Source organism: Caloenas nicobarica, chromosome 1 (assembly GCF_036013445.1).
Source record: "Caloenas nicobarica isolate bCalNic1 chromosome 1, bCalNic1.hap1, whole genome shotgun sequence".
Lineage (NCBI taxonomy): Eukaryota > Metazoa > Chordata > Aves > Columbiformes > Columbidae > Caloenas > Caloenas nicobarica.
In genome coordinates this window covers 184301757-184320720 of record NC_088245.1, presented here as the reverse complement: position 1 = coordinate 184320720, position 18964 = coordinate 184301757, and the positions used below count along the sequence as shown (strand labels likewise).

Sequence of the window (18964 nt, the reverse complement as noted above, 5' to 3'; positions counted from 1 at the left end):
TCTCTGCCAGACCTGATGCTCACTGTTGATTTTTTTTTTTTTTTTTTAAATAAGTTATATTACTGGTGGACAAAAATTACAGATAAATGGGAGATAATGTGGAGTCATTTGTTTGTTCTGCCACACTCACACCAATGGCATTTCCAGAAATGAGTGTGAAATTCACCCAGTAATGTCTGTCTCTTAGACACAGTGCCGTAACTGGCTGAAGACTGGCAACTGCCTCTATGGGAACACATGTAGATTCGTACATGGCCCTTCACCACGAGGTAAAGGCTATAGCAGCAATTATAGAAGGTAAATCAAGAACTCACTTCGAATTCTTCACATGCTGTAGGAAAATAGCTTTTTCAACTGTCTTCTGTTGTGTTTTTTAAAATTTTTTTTTAAAGTCAAATGCTGTGGTGTGCCTAATGGTATGTTTTATTGATAACCAATTGAATTGTGAAGCTGTTTAAAAAATTAATCTGGCAATTTGCAGTGGGTTTTCCCAGGATTTTTGTGTGTTTATAGCTTTAAAAGATGGATGCTGGACACGGATTAACTTCTTATATTACTTGAAATGGGTTCATGTACCTTAAAACTTTTTTTTTTTTTTTGCATAGTGTCACTGCAGCTTCTGATATGCCTTTCTATCCTTTACTAAAATGCTGGTTTGCAACTACTTACAGCAGTACTCACATACTTGCAGTCCTTCTGCCTTTGCTGTAGTTTGAGTAAGATGTCTATCCATTCTCTCCTGTTGTGAGAAAACACTTTTCAGAACGTAGTTTTGTGACTTTATCTGTCAGATGTAGAACAAATATCCTGTATCATAGGAAGAGATCCAAAAAGTTTCTCCATTTCTCAGAAGATAATATTTTTTATTGTCTGCCTGTTCCTATGTTACTACTATAATTTAAAAATTGGTTTTTTTGACTGTGCTTTGTGTGACATAATACTTAACTGAAACTAAGTGTGGCAGTAAGTTTGTAATATTCTTCCTGTAAAGGACAAAAAGATAGTAGAGTTTTAGCATAGTACCTCTTTCTATGAAGACTTCACATTTTACAAACAACTGCACTTCATAATGCTACAGTAATGTCAGTGTTACTTCTAGATTACGGATGGGCACACTGAAGCATCAAAGTATAAAGTAACAACAGAAAGGTGGACATGAGGTTAGGGTTCTGTTCTGATTCTTTTTCCTATTCCTGTGGCATAATCTCAGGATGATCTTGACTTTGCTTGTTTGGTCTTCCATTGCTTCTAAGGTGGTAGCTGCTGGGATACAAAATGTATCACTGAGCTTAGTATTTCTGTCAATGCGTAAAGATTTTACGCTGTTTTATACTGAATGTTCCAAATGGGAAAAAGGAGTGATTTACTGGTAGAGATTAAATTTAAAAACTGTTACAATGTCACTTTCTCCTTGATTTCAGTGTTTGGAACACTCAGTGCATAGTCCTGTTTGGTCATTTGAAGAAAAGTCACATTTCTTTTAATGACTAAAGCTTTGTTTCTGCTTCGCTGTCACCGCTGACATTTAAGAATAGTATTGATTTACTACTTTTTATTGCTGTTTTTTACCAGCACTATATGAAAAAGTCAAAGGACAGATTTTGCTACATATTTGCCTGATATGTTCAGCATTTAATAAAGGTGTTCTTAAAACTGAAAAGGGGGAGGAGGCCCCTACCTACCCACCCTCCACACACATGCCAAAACAGGCAAAAAAAGCATACTTGTTTTCAGAAGTTTCTAATGATAGCTCTTGGCCAGGTACAGAAAAACCTGCTTTATATACATAATAAAATGTTGGCATTTTCATGCCATTTAACATTACAGAGATTTTTACAAATGTTATCCAAGTATTTTGAATGTAATTTTATTGGCTTCTTGCAAGCTCAGCTAATGCTACTTCTGCATCAGTTCAGTTCAAGCAGTATTCTCGTTAAATTATCTGGGGCAACATAATGGTGACTTATCTACGTGTGTTCGGTCAGGCCTGCTGGTGAAGTCTTTTGTCTGCTTTGCAAGCAGTTTGGAGGGACAAAGCATGTCTTATTGCCTTTCTGTATTGCCCCTCCAATGTCATACCTGTCTTAAATAAATCTAATTTTTAATGGTTTTGTCTGACCGTGATGCCTCCCGTAGTTCAGAACATCGACAGACAGTAGGAAAACGTGACTCTAAGGTATAAAAAACTCTTAAATTTAGTTTCATTATAACTCCATTTCAGTATTAATGCTGCCTCTCATAGCATTTTAATCTTGCTGTTATAAAAATAAAACCTAGCGCTTTTTTAATATAAAAGGCTATCCTGATGAGGATATTAAGAATTCAGTAACAGACCTGCTAGTCTTCCAGGCATCTAAAGTAAGTAGAAGCTAACAAGGGAAGAGCTGTGTGTAAATATTGCTATCCCACAAGGAATTTTGCTCTCTTGCTCCACTCATAGATTGTTGTTTAGTTGCTTGGCAGCTTCCTGCTGGTTCTCTTACACTATTGTCAGGAACTGTGCCATCATAGTGTCCCTCTCTTAGCCTGTCTGATCCTCTTTGTTCTGGATCATTACACTGGGTTTAAAAAACAAATCAAACCAGCAGTAATATTAGGTAAGAATGTATACATTTTGCAGGGTTCAAATATTGTTGTATGGGAAACTGGAACACTGGACAATGTTTCATGAGCATTCAGTTATAATATGTACATTATACACTAATGATTGTCATCTGCCTATACATGTACATGCGCACACGCAAACAAACAGATACTCAGATAGATGTGTTGTAACATGTGTCGGTTGCTAGGGAGTTGTTCCTGAAAGAGGCACAGAAGCAAATGGAGGTCCTATTGTGAATGTTCATTTCTTAACCAAGCTACTGAATATGGAGAACTGAACTGTTGCAGGAACTGCACTGCTTAAAATTTGAAATTATGAAATTCTACATTTTAAGCCTTATATAAAGGACATCCCCAGCACAAAATATGAAGTCATTAAAGAGAAATCTTTTGTTGAGTAGTTTTCTTCTTTCAGTATACGGGGATAATGCTGTAGAGCCTTTTGTGTGAAAGGTTCTACCTGTTGCAGACTAGCCACATCATCTTAAACCACAGAGGTAAAATTGTAGTTATCTGTTGAAATTCAGCAGTGTGCATTACCTGGAATAACCAAAGATCCCTTTTGGAGGGAGACGGCAGGGAAAGTTATGTAGAAAATAAGCCATTGTGTAAAAACTAAAATTGTGGTACACCTGAAAGAAAAATCAGCTAGTAGGCCAGCTTGTTTTAATGTGCATTAAACCAAAGTATCTGAAAGCAGTCACAGCTTCCTGAGTAATTATTTCTGAAAATTTGATAGATTTTTAACTTTATTGTGTTAGACTCTTGGAGTTATGATGTTATGATTTTTGGGGGGAGCAGTAGGATGGCTACCACAACTTTGTTCCAGTGTTATAAAGCTGAAAAAATAACCTCAAAACCAAACATAAAACTGTCAACAAGCCTTGAAGCTATAGCTTTTTTAATTTCTGTGATTTCTGGATAACTTCAGTAATCTTTAAGTAAATTTGAACAACATTTTAAAAAAAGTTTTTTCTTCCCTCCCGTACTGAAAAAGGCACCAGTTGACAGTGAAATGGTTTAAATGTTTTTTCACTCCAGCATATAACTTTAAAGAAAAATAAAGTATTAAAATACCAAGTGTCTCTCTAGAATGTACATGAAAATTCTCTTGCTCTCTCCTTCAGCTACTGGGTTTTTTTTCTGAAATTTCTTCTCTTGAGGGACCAATGTTACGAGTACATTATCTGTAACTTCTTTGCCTTTCAACTTAATTTTCACTTTCACAAGTCCAAATCCTTTGTGCCATAGCTGAAGTATTATTAAAAATTAAGGTGGTGAATTGCCACTCCAGTGTTGAAAGATGGTTTATTTGTTGAGGTAGATGACAGCTGGAATGCTTCAGAGTGTTTTGGTAATGTAAAGGAATTACCTTTCTAAGATGGGAGGAGGGGGAAAAAACAAAAAAAAAATACCTTGAATCTTAACCTTTGCTAAAGCCACAAACTTTAAAGAAGATGTAATAATGCACACACAGAGGGTAACTTATTTGTATGCTGGATGTTACATGATCCTTCCTAGTGCCAAAAGAAGCAGCATGCTGCTGTTTCGTACCTTTCCTCTGATCTAGAATGACTTGTATTTACAACTTCATGAGGAATTAAATGCCTTTAAAAATGAGAGCAGTCACTGGTCTTTTTCTCCTTGGATCCTAAGACACTTAACTTTATGATGCTGTTTAAAGAATTAAATATAGATAACATTGCAGAAGAGGAGGTGAAAACAAATTACTGTTTTTCAAGTATGCACAGGTTGAAAATGAAATCATTAATTAGATTTTTTGTATGCATAATTTATGAGAGACAGTTTACCCTTTGTGTATTATGTGACAGAGGAAGGATGTAAGAAACAATACTTTCTAAATGGAAACCCTAATTCAGTCTGAAAAACAGAACAAATGTAAATTTCATTACTCAAATATTATATGTAACTCAACTAAGGCAGCATCAGTATCTCTTTGTGATTCTTTAGTGTAGGGTGATAGGACCAGATCCAGTACTTTCATACAATCCTTTCACAGAAGAGTCTGTAATTATGGCTAACAGCCGTCACAGAAGTACCAAACTCAATATCAAGCCAGATTTATATGAAGAGAAAATTTATTTTCTTTAACTGAAAGATCATTTGAAGCAGCTCCTACATCCCCTTTGCTTAAGAACTTGTTTAAATCTGAGGGTTGTTATCTTTTAACCTGTAAGAGAAAAACGAACTTATGAATCCATACGAAGAGGGGCAGAATTATACAGATGTCTTGTAGTAGTATAGGATGTTCCCCCTCCTTTCCTATATCACAATAATACCTTTTACAGAAAATATACCTTAAAGTTGCATGACTAGTAGAGTTCATACAATATTTTGAAATTAAATAATGAAATAGCTGTGTTACTGCAAGATAGAAAATCGAGGAGGCCTCCAAGAGTGAATTTCTAGTGCATGGTCTTGCAACAGCATTTTTTTTGTGTGGCAGTCTCACCAAGGTCAGGGGAGTATGACACCTATGTCAGGTTATCTCCACTTGCAGACTTCATCTGTATTCAGACTTGTGCTTCTTGCTAGTCTACAGTAGCTTGACTCTGCATTAATTTTATTTTTTAAATACATATGTAAGGAATATATGAAATATGTGTATTAAATGCAGCTTAGAATATGGAGAAGGCTAAAGATATCTTGAAAGTCTTGGTAGGAGTGATTGTGAAACACATTTGTATGATGATCACAAAAAGATGATTTGTTCTGAGTAGGGTCACCTGAAGCTGATCTAGAGTTGTAACTGAGTCACACCATATATACACACATGCATCATTTTTCTTCTTAGAGTCAAGTCTTCCTTCATGTTCTGAAAGAGTTTGTTTTTAGAATGCTTAAGCCCATTAGAACTTAATTTTTTTTTTTTATTTATTCACTTCACTTCTGGGTGGGAGGTTTAGATCTTTCTGTATATACTAAAAAAATCCCAAAAAACCAAAAAAAACCACCCCAACTACTAAAGACAGATTTTATTCCTTTAAAAAGTCCCATAGAACTGGTTATATAATGTTTCTGTATTATACAGGTCACCAGAAAGACCAACTGGAGATCTTCGGGAAAGAATGAAGAATAAACGTCAAGATGTTGAGGCAGAGCCACAGAAACGAAGTACAGAGGAATCATCCTCTCCTGTTAGGGTAAGAATGGAGTTTGCAGGACTCCAGAATCCCTCAGTAGCAGTTGGGCAGTGTGTCCTAGAAACCTGATCATGGTGACTTGTAATATTTAAAATGTCTTAATGACTTGATCATTTTGTACATAGCATGTAGCAAAATTTCATTGTGAAGTGTCTTAACAATTATTATATTTTGCAGTTTTATAGCAACTTCTGATCTTTTAGTCCTCAAAGTTTTTTATAAATTCCACAGACTAAAATATGTTATGAATACTGATAAACACGTGTTTAATAATAGTGCAGACTCTTTGATTATTACAAAGAAAGTGTATTAACTATTGTTCCAATCATCCACTGTTTTTCCCCTGACACTTATTCACATCCATTGTTTACATGCGCCCTGATTTCAGTCGTTCATCCCAAATTTGATTTTGATGAGACTATGCAGTTACTGTTGTGCTGGTTCATTTCACCTTCCTCCTCATACTCATCAGCCATCCCAACTGCTCACTTATGGATTATGCAAAAAATTAATTCATTATCATTCTCATTTTCTGAGCATCTTTCTGCAACCTTGAACCCCTGAAATATCAGAAATTAACTCATTCTAAAATTGTGTTATCTGTTCCTGCACTGATGTTACAAATAGGGGCAGAGTTGGTAGAGTGACCCTACTCCTCTGTAACAATAGCACCAGTGTATTCCTGCATCGTGTTTTTTAAGACCGTCTTCATATGAATAATGATTAAAAGTTTTTACTTGTGAAAAATCAGTTTTGCTTCTGCAGGTATTAACAGCATTCTTTTTTTTTTCCCTCTCAGTTTGTTCCTACTTACTGTGTAAAATGAATTTTTATGTTAGGTGTAAAGAAATCAACAGCAGCTGCTATCATTAAATTAGCAGAATGGCTTACCTTCCAATCATGTTTTCAGTTGCTGTTAATTTGTATAAACTTTCACTCCTTTTACTCTTCTGCTTAAATGTGTTTCTTTTATTTTCTAATAATTTAAATAAACTGTTCAGTTATTGAGTACATGGTTGGTGGGAAAAGTGTTTTTTCCAACCGTTATTAAAAATTTACTGTAATTTCTTGTCTCCTGGTACAACTCTAATTTTGATGTAATTCTTACTTTCGATTAGTTAACCCTGCTTTTTATAGTGTTCTATGAATGTACCAATAAAATACTTTTAAACAACTAAAGCCCAAGTAAAGGTGAACTGGAAACGATAATTAAAAGGGATTGGAGAATTAGTGGGTCTGTTAAAGTACCAAGGAATTATTTACAGGATAAGCACACTGCAGAGAAAAAATTACTCTGCTTCAGTCTCATAAAACAGAAGGCTGAGGAAACCACTGAGCTTTTGTATTAGTTGCATGGAGGAAACTCTCGAAATCTGCGATATGGAAAGAAAATATTCTAGAACAAATAGATGAAGAGGGAGTGTCGTCAAGAATTGCATTGCAAAGAACCAGGATATCTGAAAGAACAGAAGACTGAAGTGACTGAGCTGCTAACAAAAATCTTGTTCCATCATTAGAGCTGCTATTATGTTGGAGATCGAATATCTGACTTTTCCATCTCTTATTAAAGCTTTTGGCATAACAGGAGCTGGATAAGAAGCATTAAATTTGTTTTGATATAACACAAGGTAGCTTGTTCCATAAAAAGTTTCATAATTGTGGTTTTTGTGGGTTTTGTGTGGTTGGGTTTTTTTTTTTTGTTTTTTAAAAAAAAGAGCAACACTGTTCTTGCAGACAATGTTTGTGCTTCACCAGGCCACCAGCCTGAAAAAATGGAGAGTAGTGGCTAAGAGAACTGTCTGATACAGGTGAAACTTCAAATAGCTTCTTTTGAAACAAGGCTTTTGAGGCACAGAGATAGTCAAAGAATAGCAAGTCTAATATTCTCAGATTTAGAAGCCAGCTAAGGGGAAATTTTAAAATTGATTTCAAAAGATGAAGTTACAGACGATGCTACAGTGCTTCATCAAAAGAGTTATAACTTTTTAGGAATGTGGAAAAAATGTTGGGCATCCCAAATCTCAAACTTTGCAGAAGATATGAAAACAGTAGTTGAGGTTACTGAAATCTGAGAAATACAATAGGGATTGGGGAAAGTTTTTGGCTGTACAATGGCAGATGAAACTTGGTGTTGGCAAGTGAAAGGTAATGCACAGTGAAGAAAGTATTTGAAACAAATCATGAACAAGTATTTTCAAAGTAACTGAAACCATCCAGTAGAAAAAGAAGTTATTGTGGACAGCTCAATGAAACCATCTGTTCAGAGTGCAGTCACAGTTGCAGAAGCAAATGCTCAGATATATAAAAATGGAATAGAAAATGATTGATACCATGCTGTAGGAATTCATGGTCCAGTTTTATTTGAAATGCTGTTTGGTTGTGATCGCCTGTATGCAAGAAAATACAGTCAAAAGGTCTTTTTGAAGTGGGCAAGGAGGTGAGGAGGAGACTGGAGAAAAGAAAGGACGTGGTGAATGCATGTAACATGTGGTTGAGAGAATGTGAATTAGATGCGTCATATTCATACTTTATCCCAGTAGAGCGAGTGTCAAATTTGAGAATAACAAAGGGAAACGCTCTTTGTGTTGTATATGACCATTTTACCTGATTTCCAGAAGATACAGTCAAAAACCTGAATAAGTTCCACAAAAATCTGAGGCAGTATAACTAATATAAAATCTTTCTGGAATAGATTCCTTGTTCTTTGGAGATGTAAGATAACTAGTACAACCTGGATGCATTTAGGAAGAAACTTTCTATATGGACAGCTTATACAATATATCCCTTCTTCTTCCTTCATGTCTTGTACTATTATTTTCAGAGACAATATGCTGCGTTTCGTGAACAACTACATTGAACTCGGTTGTTTCTGTGTTTCTCAGATTTGTGTTCAGAATGATTTCAGCACTGTATGTTAGTGTATCAGTAGTTATACAAATAATTAGATACGGTTCCTGCCATTATTGTGTTTAGTTAGAAATTTTTATCTTGAATTTTCCCCCATATTATGAGAAGACAGTTACATTATAGTATTTGTAGTGTTACCTGGGAAGTGTGTGTGATTTGGGAGAAGTAGTGGGAATAAATGTATGTTTAGGAAAGGTTTTTGTACTAAATGTGTGTCAATTGTTTCATAATTGTGCTTTTTGTCACTGACTTTTGAGTATCTCCATTGGAAATGGAAGTCAGCATTATCTTCCATCTCTGAAATGGAAACAATACCTGTTCATTTCAGGAAAACTTCAGATTCATTTTATTGTATGTTTGGGTAGCGTGGTAGTAGTTTACACTATAAAGCTATTATATGTAGGGCAAAATCATACTGTGCTTGCCCAAAAGATTCTAGCTGTAATACATGCTAACTTATTCTAGATACAAAGAAACCTGCGTTTTTTAATTAGTTTGTATAGCTGATAAGGCTGAAACTGAAGCCTCTGCCTTGTAAGAACTGTAAATTTTAGGAGTCTTATAAATATTCTCTCCATCATTGTTGGCAAAATAACACTTCTTGGTTAGAAGCATGTTTTGCAGACTGGATGAGTCCTTTTCTTTTTGGCCAGATTCTTCTGGCTATAGTGGCTATAGTTCTTTCAAGTAGACATCAAGTCTTGTACTGTAGAGTGCTGATTATATCTTATGAGCTATGGAACTTCAACTTAAATACACATTAAAATTCAATAAAGTCTTACAGAATTCATCCATAATGTTGTATTTTTCTTCCTTTCTTAAGTAGCATTTCTCTTGAATGTCAACATTAGTCTGTAATCATCTATCCAACACATGAGCACATACCTGAAAACAGCATTGACAAAGTCTGCCAAGTTGTTTTTTACTCTTAGGACTATCTATAATATTTTTTTTTTAGAAAATAATTATAATATGAAAGCTTATTGTTTCTTATGTAGTAAATGCCTTTTTTTAAGAGTCTGCAGAGAAACAGTTTACAAGTTTGGCTGAAGTGGGGACAGCATCTGCAAGTACAAGAAAGACATGCTGTTGGCCTTTAGGAGCTTGACTTATTTTATTCTTGGCTTATTAAGGGAGAGAAAAAAAACCCCTGTGTTAAGTACAAGAAAGTTTATAAGGATATGAAGGAAATATATTTTCCAGATAGTATGAGGGAATTAAATGCATTGCAAGTGCAACAAGTGCAATAAAAGTAATACGTTGAAGACTTTTCTGATGAGAAAATTCAAATATATGTTTTAAACCATCATAACTTAAATTCTTGATTTGTGTGCCCTGGGTAAATATGCTCAGTTTCTAAGATGAGATTTGTTTTTCAAGATGCAATGTTACCAGAATCTTTTTTTCTTGACAACTAAACTGAAGTAATTTAGTGTATGAATAGGCTTGGTTCAAGTTGTCCTGAATTGTAAAATAGTTTGCTTGAATAAAAATTGTCTATTCCCTTCTCCTATATTGAATAATTCAATAAAATTCCCTTCATAGATGTCTTTGTTCTCAGTTCTTCTGTAGAAGTATGGTTGTGCCACTACTGAATCTCTTCACTGAAAGGAGAAAATACAGGCTGTTTCAAGATGCTTGTGTTGGTTTTAAGTTTGGAGATGTTGAGTAGTATTAAATTGGTAATGCCTTATGGTTATTTAATTGGTCTTGAAGCTTTCTGGCTTATCTGCACGTTCTCTGCCGACAAGTTATTTGGAGAATTGTCTTTGAGAAGTTTTTTGAGGTCAGTAGATAGAGGGTGTCCTAATGTGTGTTTCAGTTTGCTAGTAACACATAGTGTTGAATTCATAGAAACTAGTATTTGTATTTAAGAAAAATACGTTTATTGTTTGCTTATATTGTAGGAATTAGTTGGAGTGTATGGCAGAAGTACAGAATTTAATAGAACAGATGCAGCCTTCAAGGAGGGCAGTCTAGAAAAATTAAGATGCTCTAAGAAAAAGAATGGTTGCAGGCGAGGCTTGTTGATAGAGTTACAGGTTTTCAAATCTCATCAGAGTAGTTTTCTTTTAAAGTAACTTGCTTTGGAGCTTAGTACAATTCTTGCTCTTAGACTGGAGTGCCTTTAGTACATGTTGTGATGGTGGCTTAGTTGATTTAACCTTGTCTGCAGTTGATGTCAGTAACCAGCATGACTTAATAGGTTAGGATCTTGTGCATCATTTTAGAGATCCTGTCATGAAACAGAGAAAAAAACCACTTTTTTTTTTCCTTATTCTACAAGCGGCTTTAAATTAAACATGACACAGATTAGTTCTTTAATGTGAAGTTTCTTTGTGTTATATAGTGGCTGGTCAGTTTTTTCCAAACCTTCTAAGACTTTGAATATGATATATTGAATGCAACAAAATGAGAGGCTTGAAGATACCTGTGTGTTGAAGCGTCTGTTTTAGGTCATTAGGTAAAATAAATGCACTACTTATTCTGTCATCTTTTACATCATTAAACTAGAGACAAGATTTTGACGTTGCTAGCGGGGAAGAAAAAAAAAATAGTTGAATTTTACTCAGGAGTGACCATCCACAATGTTCTGTTATGCCCTTACTGTGTTTCTAAGGTGATGTTAAAGATTTAAATTAAGTCAGGACCTAAGTCCCAATAAGGAATAGCTAGTGAAATTCTCAGGCATCTCTCTTTCTTGGCATAAAACCAAAGGTTCCTGTGTATCAACACTGAGGAATCCCCAAAAGACGGCAGTGTAGGAGTTGAGAACAAAAAGGATACAGGACAGACTTTGATTATTTGCTTTTTCTGGTTTCCTACTTAAAAAATTAACCTGAGATATTCCTAAGCTTGAATGTTCTTTTTTTTGCAAATAGTGAAAAAACTTTGTCCTGTACTCCACTTGAGCCTCAGGGAGACTATTTAGAGAATGTCACTTCAGCAGAGGTTATGATGCATCTGTGCAGCTTTACTACTGGAATTTAGCAGGGGGAAAAGAGCAGTACAGGTTCAGTTGCCTTTTGAAATTACCTTCTTTCCTGTAAGAATAGTCTCTTCTTTGGTATCCACAGGACCATCTGCCACATGCAAAATGGGTGCTACTGCAATAGTTAGTCTTGCCTAATAATTTGGGGCCAGTAAAAGTTCAAATATAAAGCTATCAACAAAACTTGTTTCCAGTGTGTTTTAGACTTTTTTCCCCTTCCTTCTGCCAGCCAAGGGTCTCTGTTTTTGTTTTATTTTATGATCCCCTACATTCTTTATCTTCTGGAAAGTTTATGGTTCATCTTCTGAGGCTCATCTGCCTTGCATATAACTATTCTTATTTACAGCTGAGAACTCTTAATCAAGCTGTTAAAATTATATTCTTTAAATGTTCATTAAACTTCTGGTCTTAAGAACCTGATCTGTTCTTTTGGTTCCTTTGTTAAACTTTATTCTCTGATACGTGCTTGATTCTTGCCCTGCCTTTGAACCTTCTTATTTTATGAATCTTCTCTTTTCCCCATCTGCCATTTGCATACTGATTGTATGAAATTGCAGTAGAACATGTTGCCTGTGGAGTCTCTGCTTATTTAAGAAGATATTTGTTCAACAGGCTAGAGGGGAAAATGCTTTTTGTGCTATAAAAAAGCAACAGCCAAAATACCATGTAAAATATATGTGCTTCTTCAGGCTTCGTTTAAAATAAAGTTGTATACTCTAATGCAGCATTTTTCCTTTTATAGAAAGAGTCTTCACGAGGGAGACGTAGAGAAAAGGAGGATATCAAAATTACGAAGGAGAGAACACCAGAAAGTGAAGAGGAAAATGGGGATTGGGAAACAAATAGAGAGGGTAAGTATAATTAAACTAATGGTTCCCTTGCATCTAAAAGAATTGCAAGATTACTGGGCTGTATATAAAGCAGTTGGACTGCTATGATGGTAAAAACACCTGCTTTTTTTTTCCTTTTTTACTTGGACAGCAAGGAACTGGACCATAAGCTACTCTGTTTCTGAACCTTTCACATTTATATCACTGGTTGGATCCAAGTTACATCCAAAGTAATTTTGAAACTGATCAGTCTGAGGAGAGAGTGTAACTACTTTAAATTCAAAAGTCAAAGTCAGCAGTTTTTTTTAAAATAGTTTGTAGTGGTGTGAACTGTCTCATTAACGAGGGCTCCATTAGAATGAACATAACATCATCTGGAAGTAGCAATTGGTGCACTGTTTATAATCTGAAAACACTGAAAGAGTGGTAAGAGTCTTGTGTTACCTTCTGTAGTACTTTTTTTTTTTTTTTTTTTGGTTAAGAGGTGACTTCATTGTCCTTGTTTATAATACATCTCCATTTAATATGCTGTCCGTTGAGGGAAAGACTCTTTTTGCTCTCTTTTGAGTCTTTCAATTTCACACTTGTTAGAGACCAAGTTCACCTGGCAGTGAAATTATGGCAGCTTCTAATGAACTGTGATGTTTACATAGTTCTGTAACTATTAGTGTTTCAGAAGTAGTTATGATATTGCAAGAGAAGAAGATGGACTGGGAAAGAACTTGTGCTGTTAGGAACTGCACCTCTCTATAAGCTGTTGCCTTGCATTCATGACACATGAGGGGAATTTGTAGACTGAGTTTAGTTATTGCAAAACCTTTAATATAGTTCTTGTGTGTAGGAATGGGGCGTGAAAGCTAATGACTTTTTAATGAAGTCATCTTTTCTTTGACGGTTATTTTCCTAAAGTGCTTTTTGAGCATTAGACTTAAATAGCTGTAAACAAAATAAGAAATGTAAACAGAGTAAAACTAATTTGCAGTAAGATTTCAGTTGCAAGGCTTGAAGCATATGATATCAACTAGTCATGACTTAATGAAAAAGTGAGAGAACTAGCACATTTTCTGACATGAAAACAAAACAGTAAGAATGTTTTAAAACCAGAAATTAAGTGTGCATTTATCGAATGAAAGAGGTCATATAGACCTCTTATTTTAAAATCAATTTGTAGATGTAATTAAATAAGTGTATCAATTGATTTGTGGGACACTATTAAACAAAACCCTCTAGTATCTTGCATCACTATTTAAATCTATTTCATGTGACATTTCTCATTTAAGTGGTACTTTACATATTTTTGGGGTGAAAGCATACTTTTTTGTTGTAATTTAAATAAATAAATAGTTTACTGGCCTTCCCTTGCTAGCCTAGCTTAGTAATTGGTGCAAGTCTCTGAAAGAAGTTAAGGGTTTGCTTTTTTGTTTGTTTGGTTTTTTAATGAAGTTTAAGAATTTAACTGCAGGTTTTATGGAACTAACTGAAGTTATTTCAGGTTTGCACACGTAATTGGAGAAGACATTTTGCTTAGCTTCATTGATCCATTAATGCAGTGCTTAAAAGTCAAGGAAATATTTATGCTTGACATCCAGTATGCTAAGTATTATTTTTTATTTCATATGTGATTGTTTATTAATCTATTTACTTTTTTTTTTCAATAAAGACTCTGATAATGGAGATGTTAATTATGATTATGATCATGAGCTGTCTTTGGAAATGAAGCGCCAAAAGATTCAGAGAGAACTTATGAAGTTGGAACAGGAAAACATGGAGAAACGAGAGGAAATAGTCATTAAAAAAGAGGTTTGTGTTACGTAAATGTGAAATGAAAAAAATAAGTAATCAGCCACTTCATAGGCTTCTGAGTGTTTCCTGGAGACTTGAGCTTCCCGGGCTACAAATGCACTATTGTGTTACATAGTAGTAAATAACTGGCACATGTATAACTTAGTATGTAACTTGGATATTGGTTGTGAGTAGCTGGTCAATATCCAGCACCATAACCAAGATTTTTGCTTTATGAAGTTGGCTACTAAATGAGTAGGATTTAATGCATTTTAGTTATATAAAACTAATAAGAACTTTAACAGAGAAGACATGTAGAAGAAAACACAAGGCATGTTTTCCAAGCTCCTTGTCCAACCTGTCTTGTAGTAACAGAGTAAAGTACAGCCAAGCTGTGTTAGAAACCCTAAAATCTTGGGGAAGCTTTAAAAAAATAAAAAGCCTGAAAGGAGGTCTGTCTTTTTCACACAGACTGGAGTGCTAACTGGGAACCTACTGATTTTAAACTTTTAGTTACAGTTTTTTTAATGTATTACAGAGTGCATCATTTTTCTCTTCCCCTGCCCTTTTCCCATCATCTTCCTTTTATGGTGTTCTTCGAAAATGATGTGGTTAGTTTATTTGAGGTAGATGTGCACATGGCTAAGATCTCACATGTAGACTCTTAGTGAATTTACGTATTTGACATATATATCAGCATACAGGTAAGCTTTTGAACATGGATGTTTTTCTGATTAGTATATGTTTTTTCCTTAAGATTTCTCCAGAGGTGGTTAGGTCTAAATTATCACCATCGCCATCACCAAGAAAGTCTAGCAAATCTCCAAAACGAAGATCCAGTCCCAAATCATCTTCTTCAGCTAGTAAGAAAGAGAAGAAAGCATCTACTGTACCTTCCCCACTTTTGGATCAGCAGAGGTCAGTATGTTGATGTGTCTTCTGCGAAAGTGAGAACAGAGAACCACACTGATTTTTATTACTGGGGTTTTCACAATTAATTTTTTTTTCCCTCCTTTTTGGGTCTTCTGATTATATAACTTTAGGGGAAGGTCTCTAAATTGTGCACTGTTGAATCATCTTCTGCAGAAAATTGTTGTGTGCATGTAGTTGTCAATTGATTGATTTAATGGTTTACAAGCAGTTCTTTTCTCTTTGAATGTCCAGAGTTGCTGGGAGGTGATGAGGAAATATGAACCATTAAAAAATGAGAAGCAGTTTTATTTGAGCCTGTGTAGTGGCTTCTCTAGACAGAAGTGAAATGCTTAAAATTTGACCAACTGCACATTCCGTTGGTATTGCATATTCAGGAAATAATGTTTGACTTTCAAGGCAGGGAATTTCTCAGAATTTAGGAGAGAGAAAGTAAGACTTGTGTGTGGGGGTGTGGAAGTAAGGACAAAGTATGTGAAAATCATAGAAAGCTCAAGCTGGGTGCCTTACCACAAAAAGTCAGTCTCTAAAACCTGTTTCTAAGTTCTTGCTGGCTGCAGGACCTTTTGAATCACTGGTTACAGCTTTTAGATAGGAAATTACAGCAGCAGTGTAAGCAGACACATCTCTATTTGCTAAACAATAATCCCCTTTGAAATAGGGACAAAACTGTTGTTTTGCTATGAGAAGGTAAAGTGTGGGCTAGTACGCTACTGACACTCAGTATGCAGTGATATCTAATTTATAGGATTCATGTCAGCGATCGTTTAAATGGAAAAATATATACTGTTTCATATTGTTAGGTGCATATTCAAAAATACTTGGGTGTTTTATGCATCAGGTAGTTAGCATTAAATTGAATACATGAGTTGTTCGAGTAATTTTGTGTATGTGATTGGAGTGTTGCATTGCAGAAATGGGAGTCTAAATGGACAAGATACTCTAGATCTGGTTCTCTGTGTGCAGTTCGTGCAAGGGCATTTTAACTTGGAAAACTGGTTCTGCGTGAACAGGAACAATTCCTATTTTTGTTCACTTGCTTCAGAAATAAAGGTTATAAATGGAAGAGATCAATGTGAATTTTTACCATCTGCATTCCCCCCTCAGCTAAGTACAGTTATTGACTGCTGCTTGCTAATGGAGTGATGAATCCTATCCTAAAAGCTTCAAGGCCCTTTAGGTTATAGTTTGCCTGCCAACATCTTAGAAATTTTTGTTTGAAATAGTTGGCAGTCCTTCATTTTTTCCCCTCCTGTTAATTTATCTCCAGAAGTTCTAAAAGTAACCAGAGTAAAAAGAAAGGTCCTCGTACGCCTAGTCCTCCTCCTCCAGTACAAGAGGAGACTCCCCTGGGGAAAAAACACAAAGAAAAACATAAAGGAAAAGAACGTTCAGAAGAAAAGGCAAGGGAGGTGAAAGAGAGAGGACGTGACTTTGAAAGGCATAAGGAGAAAAAAGAGAAGCAGAGGTAAGTTATGTTGCGTTATTAGCTTTTAACATTAACGTAACCTTGCTTTTAAAGTTATCTTTTATAGAACACTGCATAATAAGGGATTTATACCTGCTTTGCCAACAATCTTTTCAGTACTCATTAAATATTTTAAGTGTGTTATATAGATGGATTGATAGACTATAACAGATTGGTAGGTTTTAATTATATAACTTAACAAATTTGTAAAATGCTGTTTTGAAAGATTCATTACTTTTCATGAAGTTGGACCTTCACCAGTGGAGCAATTCATTTGCCAAAATCTTTATCAAAGTCGTTTCCTTGTCCCCTTGCCTGCTCTTCTGAAATCTTAGAGGACTAATATCTTTCTAAATTGGCAGTGACATGTTTAAACTCTCCCTAATCTCCAGTAGGTTAAAAGTATTTCTGAAGTAGTCAGACTACTGCGATTTTAGAATTACTTCACTTTTGCATATATATCTCTCAAATGGTAGACTAATATGACTATTCCCGTTATTTTGTGAAGCATAGATTTCCATTTAAGTTGAAAAATACATCTGCATTTTTAAGTCCTGTGTTCCCTTGATGAAAATAGGGTACATGTTTCTAAGTGTTTACTTTGTAACTGGCATAGCAAAGACTAAGGAGTGGAAGACCAGTGAATTGTGTATTTTTAATTGATTAAATAAATTAGACCATTCTTACTTTAAAATATATTATTTCCCTCCTGCTTTCGGACTCCATTACTGGAAGAAGGTCGTAAGCAGTAGAACAGAACGTTCTAGGTTGTGCTGAAAGGATTGAGAGAGTACTTGACTTGTTCTGCTATAATCGATATTGCTGTGGTGACTACAGCCTTTTGTTTTAGTGTTGGATTTTTGTCTTTTCTTAAATAATAAAAATTAAGAAATAATGTCAAGTCTTCGTGATATACAGTAAGTTAAATAGTTGAATGTTCTGACAGATCTCTCATTCATTTGCAACTGTGATGAGTGTTTGAAAACATCTGTGAGCTTGAGGCTTCTTGAATAAAGTTCTGACATTACAGAAATTTTTAAATAGAGTAGCAAAGTAATTCTCCACTGTTAGGAATGCTGTTTCAGCACCACACGAAATATTAGGGAAAATTACAAGAATATACTTTTGGTCTTACCATATTCTAGTTTTACAGTCCAGTGATTAGCAAGAAATTTCATGTTTATCTTGCATTCTCGAATTTTGCTAGCTTAAGGTAATATCATGTATGAAATTATAGATGGAACTAATGATTCCATACTGTAGTTCTTGGTCTTGTAAACACAGATTCTGTCTTGGAGTTGTTTGTCATTTCTTAGAAATATATTAATGCCGTATTACACCTGTTAAACAAGCTGCTATTTGTTTCGCAGGGATCCCTCTGAAAGCTCCCATAGACAGAAGCGTTCTCCTAGTCCTGCAGATCATTCTGGCAGTAATTCTTCCCCTTCCAGGGAGTATTCACCACCTGCTGCAAGACGAAGACAAACCTCCCGAGCTCCAGCCAAGTCAACCACTCACAAACGTAACTTCTCACCCTCTCGCAGGTGGGTGGTCAGTTGCATGGATTTTATTTTCATGAGTGCTTCTAGTTTGTCCCTGTTGGTTTGACTGCTTGTTCGTATGTGTCTGTTCTGGGAATGTGTGTACCTCAAACGCTTGACCTCTGAGGCTTTTTCTTTTTGCCAGGTTACTATGCTGAGGGTACCTGTCATGTCCAGAACACAAGTCATAGTGTAGGCTGCCATTTGTCAGTTCCTCTCAAATGTTTTGGCTTCAGGTGGAACTTCAGAAGTCTGATATGAGACAGTCTGTGATCCTTTGGGAACTTTTTTTTTTTTTCATTCCCACCTTCCCCCTTCTCACATTTTCTACTTTTTAAGAAGTCTTCTATCTTAGAGATGGGGAGGGAGCAGAATTTCTCTGTTCTAAAGTGGGTAAAGTGATACACAGATCCTGACTCTACACATCTTCCCTGAAAAGTGAGCACAACCGGCTAAACAGTACAATATGAGGACAGTTCAAGAGACTCTTCTTGCAGGAAGCTTCAGGGAACATATTAACCCGCTAGTTCTAGGGGCTTAGAAAAAATCTTTTATCACCCATTAAAAAGAAAGGAAACTTTTAAAATTTTGGTCCGAAGGAGCCTGTAAGTTTAGGTGCTAATACTACTGCAGTCCTAAGCTTGTTTAATGGAGAGGATGGCATACTTGTTTTCTGCACTTCTGTTGAAGGGTGGGGGAAGACACCAGGTGTCACATATATCTGCATACTGATAGGACAAGCAAAA

At 35.4% G+C, this 18964-nt stretch overlaps 1 protein-coding gene across 3 annotated transcripts in view; it reads left to right on the top strand.

Moving 5' to 3' along the window:
* The window catches only part of ZC3H13 (zinc finger CCCH-type containing 13), a 50192-nt gene that overhangs the window by 6732 nt on the left and 24496 nt on the right, over window positions 1–18964 (top strand). For all 3 annotated transcript variants that reach the window (XM_065640395.1, XM_065640403.1, XM_065640386.1), the window contains exons 3-9: window positions 188–297; window positions 5657–5768; window positions 12410–12518; window positions 14158–14297; window positions 15037–15197; window positions 16480–16677; window positions 18048–18221. In XM_065640395.1, coding sequence (XP_065496467.1) covers window positions 188–297; window positions 5657–5768; window positions 12410–12518; window positions 14158–14297; window positions 15037–15197; window positions 16480–16677; window positions 18048–18221 — 1004 coding nt within the window. The remainder of the gene's footprint in view (window positions 1–187; window positions 298–5656; window positions 5769–12409; window positions 12519–14157; window positions 14298–15036; window positions 15198–16479; window positions 16678–18047; window positions 18222–18964) is intronic.